The following is a 21,704-nucleotide window of genomic DNA, read 5'->3' on the forward strand; positions in this document are numbered from 1 at the left end:
CAGTGGAAGTAGCATATAAGTTTTCTGCCGCCAGACTCCTGCTATGGTGCCCTTTTTTTTGACTCTACCTTCTCCTAGTTTTTGGGCCACCTATCTGGCTATCTCCTTCAAACTTATTGCATCTTTGACATGCCACTAGATACAAGTTTTAACTCTTAGATATTGTTGAAAATATTGCAAATATGTACTCTTAGAAATATTTTCTCAATATTATTTACACATGCTTAGTTCCTCCAGCGTAAAATGTGAACCACACTTAAGGAAAATGTTTGATAATATAGTGATATGTACTCAGGTGTGGAGCATCATGGAGGTGAAATTGGGCCTTCCCCTTGTACATTTGAAAAGATTTGAATAGCTTGTATAGTAAATTCAGTCAGATAATAGCATATGCTCATCAACTGTGGAGCCTCATGGAGATGAAACTGTCCCTTCGTCCCCTATTGTTGAAAAGATTTAAACGACTATAGTAAATTTAGTCAGAAGATAACAAATGATTCCTAGCCAAGACTGCTTGGCATCTTACTAAAAAGAGTAGTTTTGATAGTTATGCAATTGCCACCCCACACCCCTCCTCCCCCCTTGATTTTTGGTTCACCCTCCGTCACTGTGTGTGCTATCATGAAATAGCATGCAACAGCGATAGATATCTAATGCATAATTAAAAAAAACTATATACTAAAAAAGTTAAAATGACTCATAATTTGAAATGAAGAGAGATCTTGCATCTTTAACAGGTTTACCTTCATCGAACAACCTAATAAGCTCTCACAAGATGGTCAAGTTTCTGTGTAGCTTTGCTTCAGGGCTGCATCACAAAAGGTGTTGATTTTTTTTTTGGGGGAAACAAAATGTGTTGATTGTTGAGGGATGAAGCTGGTAGCCTGTCTTTTGAGATGAGCAAAATACGCCGGGCCGGGTTCATGTATCTGCCCCAAGTAACCAAAATTTCTCCTCTCCTGTGTCCACCAGATCCACGCCCACGAGAATCGAGACGGGACAGGTGGGAGACCCGAGAACTGAGACCCAACTGCTCTATCACATCCACGCCCACGGCGCGCTGCGCGTCCACGGGCCACGGGCATCTCGACTCGCTCTAGAGCGCACGCAGTCGCAAACCCACACACCAAAGGCGACGTCGCGTGTGAGGGCGCTCAGAGCCGGAAGCGTCGAGAGGTCGAGCCGGCCTCGCACACAGCCGCAGTCGAAGGCGCCGCGGCGGTAGCGGAGGAGGTGGGGTCTCGATCGCCGAGATGGAGGAGCGCAAGGACGTTGGGATCCTCGCCATGGACATCTACTTCCCTCCCACCTGTGTCCAGCAGGTGAGACGCTCGCCCCCCGCTCCGAATCTCCGATTCGTTGCGTTCCCCACCGTGCCCGTCTCGTGTGATGTGATACTGCTCCGTATGTGAGGCTCCGGGGCCCGGGCACCCGAGCTGGAGATCAGTGGCGATGTGTGTTTCCCTGGGAACGGGTGAGTTTTGGGGGGAGTGTTTACTGCCGCGAGGGGTTTTACCCCGGTTTGGCAGGTGAAATTTTGGGTTCAGAAGGTGATTGAATTCGCATTCGCATCAATTGGAGAAGTGGAAATTCCCGCTGCCGTTTTCGCACAAATTGTGCGGATCGCTAGCGGTTGAGGATTGTGCTGTTTTGATAAGAAAACTTGAGTCAACCTCAAGTTCGATCCACCTGCTGCATTTGTCATTGTGAGATGTTACACATGGGGGCGAGGACTGATGTTCAGGGCTGAATTCGATGTGGGGCTGTAAGGGGATACAACGTGTTGGTTTATGCGTCATGGTTGTAGGCACCTGATGCATTTAGTCATTGATTGACTGCAGGAAGCGCTGGAGGCTCATGACGGTGCCAGCAAGGGGAAGTACACAATTGGGCTTGGGCAGGATTGCATGGCGTTCTGCAGCGAGGTGGAAGACGTTGTATCTATGAGGTATGTTCATAACTGTTGGTTCCATTCTATCTTTGGAATTAGACCTCCTAAACCAAAGAGTAGAAACTAGCAAGCAATTGTAGTGAAGATGAATGTGTTTCATGTAACGATCTACTTGAATTGCAAATGTTCATGACGAGAAATTCTCTCAGCTTGACAGTTGTTGCATCCCTGCTGCAAAAGTACAACAATGATCCTAAGCTCATTGGACGCTTGGAGGTTGGTAGTGAGACGGTGATAGACAAAAGCAAGTCCATCAAAACATGGCTGATGCAAATTTTCGAGGTTTGTCCCCCTGAGACACAGACTCTGCAAATTACAAAAAAAAAAGGAATGGAGGGGGAGCACTCCACCTAACCCAAAGTTGCAATGTGGCATTCATCATTTTGCCAGCTACATCCACTTCAGTTTCACCTAATAATCTGTCATTGTCAATGTTTGCTATGAAATACAAACACAGAAAAGTGGTAATACTGACATTGAAGGAGTTGACTCGAGCAATGCATGCTATGGCGGAACAGCTGCCCTGTTGAACTGTGTGAATTGGGTTGAGAGTAAATCATGGGATGGACGTTATGGCCTTGTCGTTTGCACAGACAGTGCCGTTTGTCACCTCAAATCGCCTAGTTTTGGAACCTAGTTGTTAAGTCTACCCCTTCTGTCTCTGTGCAACATTTAGCACTAGACTACCTTATGCAATTTTTCTTTTCAGGATTATGCAGAAGGACCTGCTCGACCTACAGGGGGTGCTGCTGCTATTGCAATGCTTATTGGTCCAGATGCTCCTATATCTTTTGAAAGAAAATATAAAGCTTCCCACATGGCCCATGTTTATGATTTCAACAAGCCAGATCTTGCAAGTGAATACCCGGTAGGATTCAGCCATGTCCACTCTCATATCTATGACTGTAATTACTTTGGCATGCTAACAGGGACTTCTCTAAATCACAGTGATACTTTTCGTTATTCCTTTCTCAGGCTATCTATCATATTTTCTGTGCCATTGCTTATTTCCTGGACTTATATTATGTAGGTTGTTGATGGAAAGTTATCTCAAACATGCTGCTTGATGGCTCTAGATTCATGTTATAGACAGTTTTGTACCAAGTAAGCTTGCTGCGATTACTATTGTATTGGTCTTGAGTAACATCCTATTCATGCATGGTGAGTGACATTAGGTATGAAAAGCTAGTCGGAGAACAGTTCTCAATATCTGATGCAGATTACTGCGTGTTCCATTCTCCATATAATAAGGTATCGTGACTTCACGCTTGCTCAAATACTAATAATTTTTAGCAGCTGATTAATTCTTCCCATCCATTCACCTAATTTATGTGGAATGCTAACACTTCCATTTATCATCGCAGCTTGTGCAGAAGAGTTTCGCCCAACTCTTCTTTAATGATTTCATGCACAATTGCAGGTGCATTTTGTTTTCTTTACGCTTAAATTGCATTCGTTTTCCTACTTATTAATACTTATCCTTTTGGTATGTCAACCAAATAATGTTCTGAAGTTCTCTAAGACCTCCCTTTTGGGAGGTACAAGTTACCCTTTCTTTATTCAACGCTTTTGGTCCCCAGGCAAAGCTTCTTATCTATTTTCTTTTCTTTCTTCAACACTAGCTCAGTTGATAACGATGCTAAAGAGAAGCTTCTACCTTTTGCAAATCTGACTAGTGAAGAAAGTTACTAAAGTCGTGACTTGGAAAAGGTTCTTTCTTATTTGGTGGATAATTCTTAAAGCTTAATTGATGTAAGCACTAAGCGGATCCTATGAACTTTCAGGCTTCTCAACAAGTTGCAAAGCATTTGTATGACATCAAAGCTCAACCGTCAACTTTGCTTCCAAAACAAATCAGTAACATGTATACTGCATCTCTGTATGCAGCACTGCATCTGTAATCTACAACAAGCACAACAGTCTAGTGAGTTTTGTGCCTTTATTCCATGCACTTATGTATCTTCATCCTGCACAGCTAATTTTTGCTTCTTATACAGGCTGGCCAACGAATCATTATGTTCTCATACGGCAGTGGCTTGACATCGACATTATTCTCATTATCCCTTCAGCCTAGGAAACATTGCTTCCATGCTTGATGTAACAGCAAAGCTCGACTCAAGACATGTGGTATATGGTCTTCCATTCCTTGGTTCCTTCTCGGTCAGTCTGCTACTGTAGTCTTGTTGATAGGATGGGATAGGGTCATAGGGAACTTGTTATAGTATGATCATGCAGCAAACTATCAGAGCGCACAGTACCCTTTTAAGACACAAAAGGTGAATTCATTTCCAATAGTGGTTCCCTTTGGCATGTTATATTAGATTCCAGATAATTGCTGACAGGAAGTGGCCAAGTATTTAGGTGTTTGGGGATTTAATACTCTTCAGGTATTTATTTATATGTGTGCCTGGGTGAGCGCATGCCCAGTAGAACTTTGGGGATTATTACTGGTCCCTCATGTTATATAGTATACCATTATCAAAAGAAATTGGGAAACATAGAATGCTTAATAGTTTCCTTATGAACTACATAAAAATCGCAGAAAATAGAATAGTAACTGTAAAAGTGTCAAGTGTGGTATGCAGCCTCGACAGGAATTTCAAAAAACTAGTACAGGCAGATGCAGTGATGCTCATTGCATCACCCTTGGTTTGGCACATCATATCTCTTGAATGCAGTTATGTGAATGAAATTTATTGCCAAACTTGTCCCCAAAGTTGATTCCATCACCTGAGAAGTTCCCTTGCTTGCAGTCTAATTTGATCAGTTGTTTGTAACTAGACGTCACCTGAGAAGTTTGTTGAGACGTTGAAGCTGATGGAGCACCGTTAAGGAGCAAAAGATTTCGAGACAAGCCAAGACACAAGCCTGTTGCCACCTGGCACATTCTACCTTACAAAAGTTGATTCCATGTATAGGAGGTTCTATGACAAGAAAGCATCTGACGACATTGATTGGCGTAAAACCAAGGTTAGCAATGCCGTAGCAAATGGCCAATAGCGGCGAGGAAATATAGCAAAATAATGTTACTAGATGACTGCACTATTAACGCCATCCTGCAAATCTGTTCACCCTAAACACTGAACTTATATTTGCTGCAAACAGAAACTCTGTACCCTTGTTTTCTCTTTGGTTGTGCTATGATTCTATTATTAGTGATTGTGCTCGACACAAACTCATGGTTTCATATACCAAATGATATCATCATTATTATGGAAACAAAACCTACACTTTACACCTTACAGTTTACACTGAAAGAATGGCTGGAAGGGATGGATCCCAAAAGAATGCTGCTTTAGGGCCTCTTTGGCATGGCTTACGCCGGCTTTGGCTTCATCTATTTTGCACAAATCGAGGCACTGTAGCGTGAAGCCGTTTTGTAAGCCAGGGTTAAAATGAACTAGAAGCCGGGAAAAGCCAGTTTTTCTGGCTTCACCGGTGAAGCCATTTTGGATGAGCCGTGCCAAAGGGCTTTACAGTGAACTGAACCATACCAATATGCCAAGCTGAGCTGAAGCTACCGGGTGCAATCTGCAGTGCTCTCCTCTCCTCTTTTTATCGAGTGCTCTACACCTCGACCGTCTTCTGGTTGAGCGCGGTGTACCTCCACCTCTCCTTCTCCACGAAGTCGGCGTCCAGGAACTTGGCCACAAACGCCCACAGCCTGTACGCGTCCTCGAAGTTGCTCAGGAACCCCAGCGACGCATTCACCACGAGAATCCCCACGTCGCTGCCGGCGTCCTTCCTCTTCTTCCCTCCGGCGCCCACAGCAACAGAATCGCCGGCGATCCTGTGCTCCAGCACGACGCTCCTCTCGGCCTCGTACTTGTCCGAGAACCAGATGTTGCACAGGAAGCCGCAGGTGAGGGAGATGTTGTGGCGGTCTGCGAGCTTCTGCACCAGCAGCGGCGACACCCGCTCGCCCTTCCAGTCGAACACGTTGAACGCCAGCGACGGGCCCCGGTCGAACTTGACGCGCGGGCCGTACAGCTTCACCAGCAGGTGGCCGTTATCGGCGTGCGGGTGCCGCAGCTTCTGCAAGGCCACCACCAGCCAGTTGCTGATGCACCGCAGCCGGTTGGCGATGGCGATGAGCCCCAGCGCGTCCGCGTGGTCCAGGCCCCGGCACTCCACCTCCATCACGCTCCCGTGTTCCTCCTCCTTGGCCAGCTGCTCCCCTGTTTCATGTCCGTTCTCTGCTCTGGGATCCTCCGAGTAGAAGCCGTTCTCTGCCGTGCTGTCGTCGACCTCGCGAATCTCCGGGGCATGGGCGTCGCCGTTCTCCGCCGCGTCAGACTGCAGGGTCCTGCTGCGAGTGATGGCGGTGGAGCTGAGCGGGCCAGAGAAGGAGCTGGTGGTCTCGACGTCGACGTCGTCCAGGGCCGCCGGGTCGGCGGCGAGCTTGGAGAAGCTCCGCGAGTGCTCCAGCTCGGTGGAGTAGCCGTCGTGCAGCGACCAGCGGCGCGCGGGCACGATGCTGACGATGCCGATGCTGCGCGCGATAACGGAGCGCTCGAGCGCGGCGAGGCTGGACTTCTTGACGAAGAGCCCCGCGAAGCCGGAGGGGTTCTCGCCGAACACCTTGAAGAAGTTGCAGACGATGAAGTCCGGGCGGATGAGGGAGAGCCCGAACGTGTCGAGGTCCTTGGTGCCGAGCGCGCACGCGTCCAGCGCGACGTGCCACCCTTGCTCGTGCGCCGCGCTCATCCACAGGTACGGGTACCGGGCGCCCGTCATGCGGGAGGCGAGCGGGAAGACGAAGAGCCCGCGTCCCCCGCCGCGGCGGCGGCCCCTGGCCAGCCTCTTTCGGAGGTCGGTGCCGTGGATCCTCATGCTCGGCCAGGCGAAGGTCGCGGACGTGACCTCGGCGCCCCGGCGGCGCGCGCTGTCGGCCATGGCGGCCACGGCCTCGCTCTCGTAGTCGTACACGGGGAGCAGCTGCTTCCCGGGCTGGAACGAGTAGGACTCCGCGAGGAGGCGGAACGCGGTGGTCCTGTTGGCGGTGCACACCATGGCGTACTCGTCGTCGGGGATCTTGAGCGACGCCATGATGCGCCTGGTGACGGCAGCGCCGATGCCGCCCCCCGCCGCCGCGGCGGCGTCCCCGCATTGCTGCACCTGCGTGCGCAGGCTCGTGGACTTGTACGCGATGTCGAAGAAGGGCGGCTGCCACGCGGAGGCGGACGCGGGCGGGGCGGAGGAGGTGGACGGCAGGGAGGAGTTCATCTGGGCGTGCGAGAAGAGGTTGATGCCGGTGTAGTCGAGGCACACGTGGCGGTCCAGGTGCTGGTACTCCTCGCCCCGGATGGCGTCGGCCCGCGCGCCGAGCGCGCCGCCCTGGGCGTACTGCGGGAACGCCGCGGCGAAATCGGCGTAGGCGTCCGGCAGCGGCGGCAGCGACTCGTGGTTGGTGAAGCTCGCCCCCGCCAGCAGGCCCGACGCCGCGGCCTTGACGAAGTTGTGCCGCGACGCCCTCACCGTGGTGGTGACCGTGGCCGCCGCCGCCGCCGTTGCCCGCTTGGCGCGCACGGGTACGCAGCCCGGCAGGCAGAAGAGGTGATCGCCGTCCGCCGAGGCCGCCGCCGGCGCCATCTCGTCGCCGCCACCTCCCGCCGGATTGTTACTGTTGTTCCTGCTCCTGAAATATCTGTTGATGAGCACGAGCATGGTTGCCTCATGGATGGAGCAGCCTTCTTGTGCCCTGCAACTCGGCGAGTTGCTGATGCGGGTCGGACAGCGACAAGGCGCGGTGGCCGACCCGCCCGGCCGGCCGCGGCCTGCCCTGCCCCCTTGCCCAGTCGCCTCCCCTTGTTGTTGCTAGCTTGCTTGGGTGCTGTGGCTGCTGCTGATCAACGGTGGTTCTACTGCCGCCCGCCGAGGATTCTTCCTTCTTTCGGCTTTCAGCTAGCAGTGCCTCGGGGCCTCAGAGTGACAGCAACCTACCAAGAAGAGAAAGCTTGAAGCATCGGCCTCACCTGCGCTGGGCTCTCGGCCTCTCATCGGGTCAATGACATCGTGCTGACCGATGACATAGTACGTTATTTGTCGGGTGCATAAATCTGGGGTCTCTCAAGGATCGATTTCCACGTCAAGGCTCGGCCTAAACCGACAACACGTAACTTATGGGCCGGCCCAAGAGTCTAAAACGACAGGCCAGAAGAGCGGTCCAGTCACCGACCGGAAGGTCTGGCCGAAGAGGAACAGCGCCCGCTCGTCGGCTGCCTCGGCCCACCTCTCCGACCGGAGCGTTCGCTTCGACTCCAGCCGTCACCGGACGGCCTCTCCGATCGGAAGGCCTGGCCCAAAACACTACTTCCGACTCCGACCCCGCGTCTCCAACCGGGGATCGCAGGAACTCTGCTCACCGCTCTTCTCCGACCGACGCACTCAGAGCCGACTGGAGCCATCCGACCGGGGGACGCCCGCTCGGTAGGAACCAGGAGACGTGCGGAGAAAAGCAAGGCAAGGCTCATAAGTCAAAACCACTGTACCAGGGACCATACCCTACACGGAACAGTACTCTGCAGCCACCCTGACACAAACAGTATTGTAGGCACCGCTAAAACTCCCATACGGTAAGGCCCCCCACGTGCCTCGTGACATCGATAGCGTTATGAGCGCTGGGATTTACCGTACCGGGTGAACGTGGCGAGACTCCTCACATGCCTCTAGACATCAAACAGTATTTGCAGGTACCGACGTCTACCATCCCTAAAGAAGGCAGCATGACCTCCCACATGCATCTGACGTTCTACAGTAACATCAACAGTGTTGTAGGCGCATACCATTATCTTGTACCTGCTGGTGTGGGCAACAAGGCTCGGTAGGCGTGGGCAACAAGACTCGGTAGCATACGTACCCTCACCCTCTCACTTGTAAAGCCACCCCCTTTATCTATAAAAGGGGATGCGCCCCCTCCAAAAGAGAAGAGTCCTTCTTGAAGATAACAAGCACCGATTTCAGTTGATCAGAGTTTCTTAGATCGATAGCTCACAACCACAGAACCGCTAGGTTCAGACCTCAAGCACCTGCTTGAACACTTAGCTCATAGCGAAGTTCCTGTCACTCTCGGCCCTTCCGACCGGAGCCGACCGGATCTCTTGTACACCCCATCTTTCTCCTTATCATTTGTAATCCCACTGCAAACTTCGAGCACCTGGGCTCAGGAATAAAGTCACCGACCGATCCCGACTGGACGTAGGGCACGTTGCCTGAACCAGTATAAATCCTGTGTCATTGAGTGCTAGGCCACCTCCGATCACAACGTACAGCAAAACTACAAATATTCACTAGTTGGTCACTTTCTGCACCGACAGTTGGCGCCGTCCGTAGGGAAGACGTTGCACGTTCAACACTTTTTGGTCATCGGATGGCCCACTTTTCCGCCACCCTCGCCGCGGCGAGCTCGGGCGATACGATTCGCTTCGGCTCGCTGGAATTTCCCGCACTCTCACCCACTAGGATGCGGGTTCCATATGTCTTCGAGCCATCCCAGGCCTTCCTCTTCAGAAGCCTGGACTATGTCGCCGACCGGCTTGGCGTGCTACACCTCCGCGAGGAGGCTCACGTCTCGACACCAGTCGGAGGGGCGCCCTCCATCGACTTCGGGACGCACGACTTCGACGATGCAGCATCCGCGCTTCTTTTCGAGCAAACTCTCTGCTCAAACCCCGCTGTGAGTAATATACACGCTGTTATTTACTTACTATTCTCTATCTTCCGCCGATTACCCGACGGAACCCTGTTGTCCCCAACGCAACCACCGAATGACCAGTTCTCCTACGGCCTCGTGTCTTCCACGGACGCATACGCCCGGGGGCTCCGAAGGATGCCTGCGCCGCCCCCTCTCGCATCCAAATTCATGGGAATGGCGAGCTATGCTCCCATCTATTTCCTCGACCTCATGGATGACGATGGCGAGAGTGACGGCTCCCGCATCGGCGACATAGCACCTAGCCACTGTCCGTCCTGGGAGTGCACCATGGTAGACCCTCCGGGACACCCACCGGCGGAAGCGGAGTCCTCACGGACTCACACCTCTCCGGACCCTCACGTGGAGACCCTCGAGCTCACACTTGAGCACGGGGAAGAACTACAACAACGGTGGCTGCATTAGCCACCAACTGCATCGACACTCTCGGCGCACCACACTGTGCCCCGCACGCATAGACCGGCGAACGGCGCCTGGGGGCGCACCCGTCAGGTCTAGCACAACACCATGGATAGGGGGAACAATCCCCCGCACTTTGCTCGGGCGAACCAGAACATCGCCGCCACGGCAATGCTTTTGCGTGGCCTGTCCGAGCCAAACGACCCTCATGAGCAGGCGATCCACCAAAACCTCCGGGCACTAGTGGGGACCGCCGCCGTTCAATAAGCGGAGTGCTCCATATCGCGATGCCGACTCGCGTCCTCACTCTCCGCCAGGGCAACGAGGACGCGACAGATGGGTCGCTCCACCCGATCGCCGCTACAATCGCTGAGTGCGGCACAGGAGGCCGCACTAGCACCTTGTCTTGACCCAGCAACTGCTCCGCACCGACCGCCTGTATTCACGCGGCTCAGACCGAACCGAGACACACGCACCAGCGACTGGAGTCCCAACCCTGATGGCCTAGGACCACGGACCTTCGTCCAAAACCCCCAACAAACGCCGCTCCTACCGCGCTCCGACGGAGGCCGGGGCAAGGGCAAGGCCAAGCGCTGCGATCAGGACGAAGGCCCCTCCATGCAGAGGGGGAAAAAGAACAGAAAGAATCACCGCCGACCGGCCAACTCCGCGTTGGTCGCCACGGCTGATCATGCGGGCACGCAGCCCCAGCAGAGCCCTTTCGGCCACTTCCATGAGCTCATGGAGAGCCCATGCACCAACCACGACTACCCCGTAAAACACCTCTATAAGGACTGTCAGCTCCTCAAGCGCCTTCTACGGTAGGCCGGCAGGCCGAAGGAAGAAAAAGGCAAGGAAGCAGCAACCAAGAAAGGGGGCATAGCGGGCTAGGATCCGACCGGATGCGTACCGACCGAAGGACGACAACAACGCTCATCTCTCCAAACTACTAGAACAGCTATGTTGTTTTTCCTAAGCTTCAATCTTACCATTGTTTACTTAGTATATGCTCCTGCAAAAGCACCCCGACCCGAACACTTTTCGGCCCGAGGCACTCAGGGGCTCCACTAGAGTATACTACTATCATTATGCTTAATGACTACCTCCCTGTTTTGTTTACATATGGTGAAATTCCTTCCTATCCAACCAACGGGATAGTTTGTTCCTTAGTTTTGCTTTACGTAGCTTTGCTTTAAAAACATTCCAACCGATCGCACCTCGCCTTTCCCTATGGTTTCGAGCAGCCGAGCCTCGCGGGCCATGCCCTGGGCTCCCAAGGTCGCGGCCTACGGGACAAATGGGTAGGTACGAGAAAGAAAGAATAAAAAACAAAATTATGCTAAGGGAAAACTAAGGAACAAAAGGGGACATGCTCTCCCGAACGGAGCAATTCCATCATAGAAAAAAAAACCGACGGTAGTCATTAAGCACATAGTAATATTTACACGGGGGCTCCCCCCCCCCACAAACTTAAACTTCTACCTTCACTAAATTACTTATATTTTGCAAGCTACGGGACTGACTCAGTGGCATCTGCTGTCGGTGCGACTGACGAGAGCACAGGTTGCTCACCCCCCGATGGCACGACGTTCGGCTCAACCGAAGCCGAGGCGACATTCACTGCCGACCCAAGCTCCGTGCTGTCCGCAGGCTGGGAAGCGTCCTCCCCATGCATGCTTCGGGCCATGTCTTCACGATGAACATCCATCACCCACTCGGCAGAGACTTGGTCCGCCACCGACCGCGCGTGCGGCAGCAAGCTCTCCCCGATTGATTGGAGGTCCTCCATGCTCAGGCCTTCAGCATACCCGCTGCAGATAGTGGCGAAGTCTAGATTTAGATGGTGCGTCGCCACCGAGGTCAGCACCCCCGATGCCTCGTAGAAAAGCCTGCTCCTGATAAGGTCCTTAACTATGTCTGGGACCTCCGCCAGCAGGACACCAGGCGCGCTAGTGCTAGGCACCGACCCGAAGACTTCCAAGACGATAAGCTGGGCAACGTTGCGGATCTAGTCAAGATCCCCCTCAAGAGCACGTCGCTCTTCACGGGACTTAACCAGCTCCTTCATATTCTGGCTGAGGGTCGCCTTGGTGAAAGGTCCTAATATGGCTAGAGGAGGGGTGAATAGCCTATTTAAAAATCTACAAATCAACTAGAGTAATTTGATTAGTATGACAAATAGCGAAATGCAAACTTGCTCTAGCTCTACAAGGGTTGCAAGCCACCTATCCAACAATTCTAGTTGCAATGATTACTAGGCACACAACTTGTAAAGTTACTACTCACTAAGAGCTCTCAATCTTGCTACTCTAAAGAGCTCCACTAGATGAACTTAAAATAACAAAGCAAGCTCTCAATTCTAATTACACTAAAGAGCTTGCTACAACTAGTTTGCAAGAATATAAATGAGTGAGTAGGGTGATTATACCGCCGTGTAGAGGAGTGAACCAATTACAAGATGAATACTAAATCAATCACCGGGAGAATACCAAAGGGCAAGAGACAACCAATTTTTCTCCCGAGGTTCACGTGCTTGCCGGCACGCTAGTCCTCGTTGTGTCGACCAACACTTGGTGGTTCGGCGGCTAAGAGGTGTTGCACGAACCTCGTCCACACAATTTGACACCGCAAGAACCTACCCACAAGTGAGGTAACTCAATGACATGAGCAATCCACTAGAGTTACCTTTTGGCTCTCCGCCAGGGAAGGCACAAGACCCCTCACAATCACCATGATCGGAGCCAGAGACAATCACCAACCTCCACTCAACGATCCTCGCTGCTCCAAGCCGTCTAGGTGGTGGCAACCACCAAGAGTAACAAGTGAATCCCGCAGCGAAACACGAATGCCAAGTGCCACTAGATGCAATCACTCAAGCAATGCACTTGGATTCTCTCCCAATCTCACAATGATGATGAAACAATGATGGAGATGAGTGTGAGGGCTTTGGCTAAGCCCACAAGGTTGCTATGTCAATGCAAATGGCCAAGAGGGTGAGCTTGAGCCGGCCATGGGGCTTAAATAGAAGCCCCCATGAAATAGAGTCGTTGGGCTACTCACTGCACTGAACACGGGCCGATCGGACGCTCTGGTCCAGCGTCCGGTCGCGCGATACACGCCGCGTGTCCCCTCTCTTCAAATACTGAGCGCCCGATCCCAATGGTTAAGTGATGACCGGACGCGCTGCTGCGAGGTGACCAGACGCTGGACCTCAGCGTCCGGTTGTTTCTAGTAAGGTTCCATTCACGCAAAATCACGACCAGACGCGTCCGGTCATGCTCGACCGGACTCACCCAACGTCCGGTCACTCAATGTCTCCACTGTGCACCACACGTTAGCATACGTCAGTATTGACCGGACGCACCCTGCCAGCGTCCGGTCACTCTTTGTGCCAGCGTCCGGTCACAAGACCAAGACACGTGCTCACTGCTACTACTGACCGGACTCTAAACCCAGCGTCCGGTCACTACACCACCAGCGTCCGATCACTCTGTGAACCCCTGTCTTTTTTGTCTAGGGCACCGGTGAGGTTTCTAACCCTTGCTCAAATGTGCCAACAACCAAGTGTATCACCTTGTGCACATGTGTTAGCATATTTTCACAAAGCATTTTCAAGGGTGTTAGCACTCCACTAGATCCTAAATGCATATGCAATGAGTTAGATCATCTAGTGGCACTTTGATAACCGCATTTCGATACGAGTTTCACCCCTCTTAATAGTACGGCTATCGATCCTAAATATGATCACACTCACTAAGTGTCTCGATCACCAAAACAAAATGGCTCCTACCATTTATACATTTGCCTTAAGCCTTTTGTTTTTCTCTTTCTTCTTTTCAAGTCCAAGCGCTTGATCATCACCATGGCATCACCATCATCATGTCATGATCTTCATTTGCTTCATCACTTGGAGTAGTGCTACCTATCTCATAATCACTTTGATAAACTAGGTTAGTACTTAGGGTTTCATCAATTAACCAAAACCAAACTAGAGCTTTCAATCTCCTCCTTTTTGGTAATTGATGACAACCCTTTCACAAAGATATGAGTTGAAATTTAATTGAATCCATGTTGCTTGCCCAAGCATATTTACCATGTGTAAAGGATATGGACAAGTTTCATGAATCCCAAATGGTAGCACTTGCTCCCCCTACATATGTGCTAAGAGTTTGGATTGTAGCTTGCACATATGCTTAGATAGGAAATATAGGAGACAATGTCTACCAAATGATGCTAAGGTATAAGAGATGGACCTTTGAAGCTGACACCAATCGGAGTGCACCAATATACCTTCCTTAGCACCATTAGTAAGTAGACATACACAAAAACTAAAATACCCCATGAGATCAATATTACAAGCAAGGGTCTAGTTTCCATAGAATGAACATAGGTCTAGTTACTTTAGCCTATGCATGCTAGTTTTTTATTTCATCATTCAAGCCTATAACTAGCATCACCACACAAGCATGAATATTGAAATTTAGAACTTGTGCCATGTAAGCAAATATATTAAATGCACATTCAAATGCAACATACAAGTTTATGAGCTTGCTCCCCCTACTTGTGCGCATTTTTTACGATCCCTTTACAATGTCATTTCATTTGTTTTCTCCTCCTATCTTACTATCTCTGTGAATTTCTCTCCCCTTTGTCAACAATTAGCACAAAAGGTGAGCTCAAATTATAGATAGGTTGGGGTAAAACCATGTGAAATGAGGATCATTTTTCGAATTTGGTTCAATCTAGATCACTTGCAAAAGATATTTAACTAGGTTTACAGGTCCACAAACATGTCATATGCTACCACTAGATCATTTCAAACATACAAGCATCAAATTCATTTGTTTTCATGAATGAGCCTAGGACATGATAGGAATGACTAGATGCACTAAACAAGTCCATAGCAATGGATGGATGACAGGTCAATCAACTTTACCTTGCTTTGCTCGAAGGAGAGGCATGTCATATAATGGGGGTGCATCAACACATATTTGAGAAATCAAGTATGTTCAATTCATTCCTTAGCTTGCAAAACCTCTTCTCATCAAGTGGCTTGGTGAAGATATCAGCAAGTTGATCTTCAGTGCCCACACTCTCAATATAAATATCCCCTTTTTGTTGATGATCTCTTATGAAATGATGGCGGACATCAATGTGCTTTGTTCTTAAATGTTGAACCGGGTTGTTGGTGAGCCTTACGGCACTCTCATTGTCACATAGCAATGGCACTTGCTTGAATTTAATTCCAAAGTCACTCAAAGTAGCCTTCATCCAAAGTAATTGAGCACAACAACTATCGGCCAAAATGTACTCCGCTTCGGTGGTTGAAAGTGCTACACTATTTTGCTTCTTTGATGACCAAGACACAAGTGATCTTCCCAATAGTTGACATATGCCCGATGTGCTCTTTCTCTCAACTTTGCATCCCGCATAATCGGAGTCCGAATATCCAATCAACTCAAACCTTGCTCCTTTGGGATACCACAATCCAACATTTTGTGTATGCTTCAAGTACCTCAATATTCTCTTTGTTGCTTTCGAATGACTTTCTCTTGGTGAGGCTTGGAATCTAGCACACATGCATACACTAAACATCACATCCGGCATTGATGCGGTCACATAGAGTAGGCTTCCAATCATAGACCGATACATCTTTTGATCCACCATGTTGCCACTGCATCACTATCCAAGCTTCCACTTGTCCCCATTGGTGTACTAATAGCTTTAGCATCATCCATTCCAAACTTCTTGAGCATGTCTTTGATATACTTGCCTTGACTCACAAATGTGCCATTCTTCATTTGTTTGATTTGAAGACCAAGGAAGTAACTAAGCTCTCCAATCATAGACATCTCAAACTCACTTGCCATCATCTTGCCAAACTCCTCACAAAAATCTTGATTTATTGACCCAAATATGATATCATCAACATAGATTTGCATTACAAACAAGTCATTTCCAAGCTTCTTGGTGAAGAGAGTGGTGTCAACCTTTCCCATCTTAAATCCCTTAGAGAGTAGGAAGTCCCTCAATCTCTTATACCATGCTCTAGGTGCTTGTTTTAATTCATACAAAGCTTTTCTCAACTTGTAAACATGGTTGGGTTTCTTTTCATCTTGAAAACCGGGAGGTTGCTCAACATACGCAAGCTCATTGATATACCCATTGAGAAATGTACTCTTCACATCCATTTGGTACAACTTGATGTTGTGGGCACACACATAGGCTAACAAGATCCTAATTGCTTCTAATCTTGCAACTGGGGCATATGCTTCTCCAAAGTGAAGACCTTCAACTTGAGTATAACTTTGAGCCACTAATCTTGCTTTGTTCCTTATTACTATCCTATCTTGATCTTGCTTGTTCCGAAAGACCCACTTGGTTCCAATCATATTATGATCCTTAGGCCTCTCAACTAACTCCCATACTTGGTTTCTTGTAAAGTTGTTTAGCTCTTCACGCATAGCATTGACCCAATCAATATCCTTCAAAGCTTCATCTATCTTCTTAGGTTCAATGGATGATATAAATGAGAAATGCTCATAAAATGAAGCCAATCTTGATCTAGTTTGCACACCTCTTGAAATATCACCAATGATAGTGTCCAAGGGATGATCTCTTGCAACATTGGTTGGTTGAAGCACTTGCACTTGATTGCTTGTATTTGATAGATCACTTGGTAAGATGATGAACTAGCCACTTGTTGTTGATCTTGTACTTTGTCATCACTAGTTCTTGCTTGAACTTGATCATGAGGACCACTAGCTTGCACATTTGAGTTAGAGAGTACTTGATTCTTGTCATCTTCAACATCAATCATCTCTCTAGGCCTTATATCATCAATGTCCATGTTCTTCATTGCATTGACCAATTGAGTGTCTCTTACATCATCTAGATTCTCATCTTTCTCTTGGGAATCATTTGTTTCATCAAACTCCACATCATGAACCTCCTCAAGAGTACCACTGGCCAAATTCCAAACTCTATATGCCTTGCTAGTAGTGGAGTAACCAAGCAAGAAAACTTCATCACATTTCTTTTCAAACTTGCTCAATCTAGTGCCTTTCTTTAATATGTAGCATTTATAACCAAAAACCTGAAAGTAATCTATGTTGGGCTTTCTTCCATTCAATAGCTCATAAGGTGTCTTCTCCATCATAGGGTGACAATAGAGTCGGTTGCTATAGTAGCAAGCCGTGTTGATTGCTTCGGCCCAAAATGAATAACTCACATTATACTCACTTAACATTGATCTTGCCATGTCAATCAAAGTTCTATTCTTTCTTTCAACTAAGTCATTTGATTGAGGCGTGTACTTGGTCGAGAATTGATGTCTAATTCCAAATTCATCACACAACTCATCAATTCTAGTGTTCTTGAATTCACTACCATTGTCACTTCTAACTTTCTTGATGGTTGTTTCAAACTCATTGTGAATGCCCTTGACAAATGATTTGAATGTTGCAAACACATTACTCTTGTCAACAAGAAAGAATACCCATGTGTATCTAGTGAAATCATCCACAATCATAAATCTATATTTGTTTCCACCAATGCTTGTGTATGTAGTTGGTCCAAATAAGACCATGTGCATCAACTCAAATGCCTTAGATGTGCTCATCATGCTCTTCTTAGGATGTGTGTTACCAACTTGTTTTCCGGCTTGACATGCACTACATAGCTTATCCTTTTCAAATGTGACATCTTTCAAGCCTCTAACTAAGTCATGCTTAATCAACTTGTTCAATTGTTTCATTCCAACATGACCAAGCCTTCTATGCCATAACCAACCCATGCTAGACTTAGTGATCAAACATGTTGTCAATTGAGCTTCTCTAGCATTGAAATCAACCAAGTATAGATTTTCATATCTAAATCCTTTGAATATCAAGTTAGAGCCATCTACACTTATAATCTCTACATCATCCACACCAAATATGCACTTGAAACCAAGATCACACAATTGAGCTACCGACAAAAGGTTGAAGTTCAAGCTCTCTACTAGTAGCACATTGGAAATGCTCAAGTCATTGGATATTGCAATCTTACCAAGCCCTTTGACCTTGCCTTTGTCATTGTCACCAAATGTGATACTATCAATCCCATTGCTCTTGTTTTCATTGATTGAATTGAACATTCTTGGATCACTAGTCATGTGTTGTGTGCACCCAATGCCTTTCTCCGGCTTTATAATTGACCTATAAAAGAAGATTAATTCTTTTTAGGTACCTAAACTTGCTTGGGTCCTTGAATGTTAGTTACCAAGGTCTTTGGTACCCAAATAGCCTTCTTCTTTGGGCCCACAATTGGTGTACCAATGAACTTAGCCTTCACACCATTGGCACCCTTAACAAGCATGTAACAAGAATTAAATTTAATTGAGGATACAATAGGTAGCTTGTTCTTGTTAATCTTGCAATATTGCTCTACATACCCAACTTGCTTGCATCTATTACAAAACCGACCATTGCCCTTCACAAAGTTAACTTTGAGAGTGACAAAGGCTACCTTGCCTTTCTTGGGGGTATAGCCTAATCCCTCTTTGTTGAGAGAAAACCTTTGGCTACCCAAACACTTTAGCAAATGGGTATCTCCACCATAGGCATTTCCTAAGGCACGAGTGAGCTCATTCACCTCCTTCTTGAGGGTATCATTTTCCATCATTAATAAGGCATCACAAGTGAGACCATCACTCAAAGGTGAAGTAGTAGTAGTGCTACAAGAAGTGTTAGTGGGAGCAACTACAATGGGCTTATAAAAGTTTCATCAATAAGATCACTTGTTAGTCCCACATCACAAGACACGATCACTTGCTCCTTCTTGGCCTCCTCCTTCTTGACTTGCTCGACGAGAGAGGAGTGAGCTTTCTCAAGCTTAGAGTGAGCTTTGCCAAGCTTCTCATAGGCTTCCATTAGCCTCTCATGAGTGGCATTGAGCTCATCAAGGGATTGCTCAAGAAATTTGACTTTCTTGTTCAATTCCTTGCACTTCTTTCTCTTCATCTCAAAGCAAGTATGCACTTGCTCACACATGTCCATGAGCTCCTCCTTGGAGTACTCATCATCATCATCACTCCTACAAGCATCACTTTTACATTCATCATCATCACTCACATCATATTTTACCTTGGTAGGTTTTGCCATGAGGCATGTCGAAGGAGTGTCGAAGATGGAGGGCTTGTTGTTGATGGCAATGCTTGCTAGTGCTTTCTTGATAGATTTCTTGCCATCATCACTAGAGTCATCACTATCCAAAGAGCCATCACTATCCCAAGTGACCACATAGCCTCCACCCTTCTTTTTCTTTTGGAAGGTCATTCTCTTCTTCTTCTTTTCTTTCTTATCCTTCTTGTGCTTCTTCTTCTCATCCTCATCATTGTCACTATTGTAGGGATAATTTGCTACAACATGATCCGGACTCTTGCAATTGTAGCATCTTCTCATATATTATTTGTTTTTGGTGTGATCTCTTCTCTTTCTTGCACCATAGCCCTTCTTCTTCATGAATTTTTTTATCTTACGTACAAAGAGGGCCATAGCTTCATCATCAATATCACTAAAATCATCATCATCACTTGATTCTTTCTTGGACTTGCCCTTGTTCTTGGATGATGATGAGCTAGCCTTGAATGATATACTCTTCTTCTTCTTTTCTTCTTCTTCCTTCTTGCCATCCTTGTCATCCCCCTCCCTTTCCACACAGTATGTCTCTTGGGTCATGACATCACCTAGTACTGGTTAGGGGTAATCTCCTTCAATCCTCCTCTTATGATAAGCAATCTCAACATCTCAAATCTTGGAGGTAAGCACATCAAGAACCGATGAGAAATATCATCATCCTTGATCTTCTCTCCCAAGGCCTTCAAGTCATTTACAATCACTTGCAATCGATGGAACATTTCCAGAATGCTCTCATCTTCCTTCATCTTGAAGCTTGTCAACTTATCCTTTAGAATGTACAACTTAGCACTCTTCATTGCCGGTGTGCCCTCATATGTTTCCTCCAATCTCCTCCACACCTCATTTGCTCTTTCACAATCCTTGATTTGTTCAAACACCTTGGAATCAATGGCATTGTATATGGTGTTGAGAGCCATTGTATTGCATTGCTTGTTGGTCTTGTCTTGGTTGGTGGGGTCATCGGGATCAATGATAGCATAGTCATTCTCGGTCACCTCCCATACTTGATCATTGATTGAACCAAGATACATCATCATCTTTCTCTTCCAATAATCATAGCATGTGCCATCAAAGAACGGTGGTTTACCCCCCACATGGTTGAACACAACTTGAGCCATAATTTGACACCGAGGTTGTTAAGCTTTCAATCAAACGGTGACTACAGCTCTGATACCACTTGAAAGGTCCTAATATGGCTAGAGGGGGGGGTGAATAGCCTATTTAAAAATCTACAAATCAACTAGAGCAATTTGATTAGTATGACAAATAGAGAAATGCAAACTTGCTCTAGCTCTACAAGGGTTGCAAGCCACCTATCCAACAATTCTAGTTGCAATGATTACTAGGCACATAACTTGTAAAGTTACTACTCACTAAGAGCTCTCAATCTTGCTACTCTAAAGAGCTCCACTAGATGAACTTAAAATAACAAAGCAAGCTCTCAATTCTAATTACACTAAAGAGTTTGCTACAACTAGTTTGCAAGAATATAAATGAGTGAGTAGGGTGATTATACCGCCGTGTAGAGGAGTGAACCAATTACAAGATGAATACTAAATCAATCACCGGGAGAATACCAAAGGGCAAGAGACAACCAATTTTTCTCCTGAGGTTCACGTGCTTGCCGGCACGCTAGTCCTCGTTGTGTCGACCAACACTTGGTGGTTTGGCGGCTAAGAGGTGTTGCACGAACCTCGTCCACACAATTTGACACCGCAAGAACCTACCCACAAGTGAGGTAACTCAATGACACAAGCAATCCACTAGAGTTCCCTTTCGGCTCTCCGCTGGGGAAGGCACAAGACCCCTCACAATTACCTCGATCGAAGCCGGAGACAATCACCAACCTCCGCTCAACGATCCTCACTGCTCCAAGCCGTCTAGGTGGCGGCAACTACCAAAAGTAATAAGTGAATCCCACAGCGAAACACGAATGCCAAGTGCCACTAGATGCAATCACTCAAGCAATGCACTTGGATTCTCTCCCAATCTCACAATGATGATGAAACAATGATGGAGATGAGTGGGAGGGCTTTGGCTAAGCTCACAAGGTTGCTATGTCAATGCAAATGGCCAAGAGGGTGAGCTTAAGCTGGCCATGTGGCTTAAATAGAAGCCCCCACGAAATAGAGCCATTGGGCTACTCACTGCACTGACCACAGGCCGACCGGACGCTCCGGTCCAGCGTCCGGTCGCGCGATACACGCCGCGTGTCCCCTCTCTTCAAATACTGAGCGCCTGATCCCAATGGTTAGAGCATCTAGTGGCACTTTGATAACCGCATTTCAATATGAGTTTCACCCCTCTTAATAGTACGACTATCGATCCTAATTGTGATCACACTCACTAAGTGTCTTGATCACCAAAATAAAATGGCTCCTACCATTTATACCTTTGCCTTGAGCCTTTTGTTTTTCTCTTTCTTCTTTTCAAGTCCAAACGCTTGATCATCACCATGGCATCA

At 47.9% G+C, this 21,704-nt stretch overlaps 1 protein-coding gene and 1 pseudogene across 1 annotated transcript; one reads left to right on the forward strand and one right to left on the reverse strand.

The window, feature by feature from the left end:
• Positions 1–975: 975 nt before the first annotated feature.
• Positions 976–5,078, forward strand: LOC136476994 (hydroxymethylglutaryl-CoA synthase-like; annotated as a pseudogene).
• Positions 5,079–5,133: 55 nt separating this feature from the next.
• Positions 5,134–9,016, reverse strand: LOC136476993 (uncharacterized). Its single transcript, XM_066474985.1, has one exon. It carries the CDS (start codon positions 7,616–7,618, stop codon positions 5,519–5,521), a length of 2,100 nt encoding a protein of 699 aa, XP_066331082.1. The 5' UTR covers positions 7,619–9,016; the 3' UTR covers positions 5,134–5,518.
• Positions 9,017–21,704: the final 12,688 nt, after the last annotated feature.

The sequence above is a fragment of the Miscanthus floridulus genome, chromosome 8 (assembly GCF_019320115.1).
Source record: "Miscanthus floridulus cultivar M001 chromosome 8, ASM1932011v1, whole genome shotgun sequence".
NCBI lineage: Eukaryota > Viridiplantae > Streptophyta > Magnoliopsida > Poales > Poaceae > Miscanthus > Miscanthus floridulus.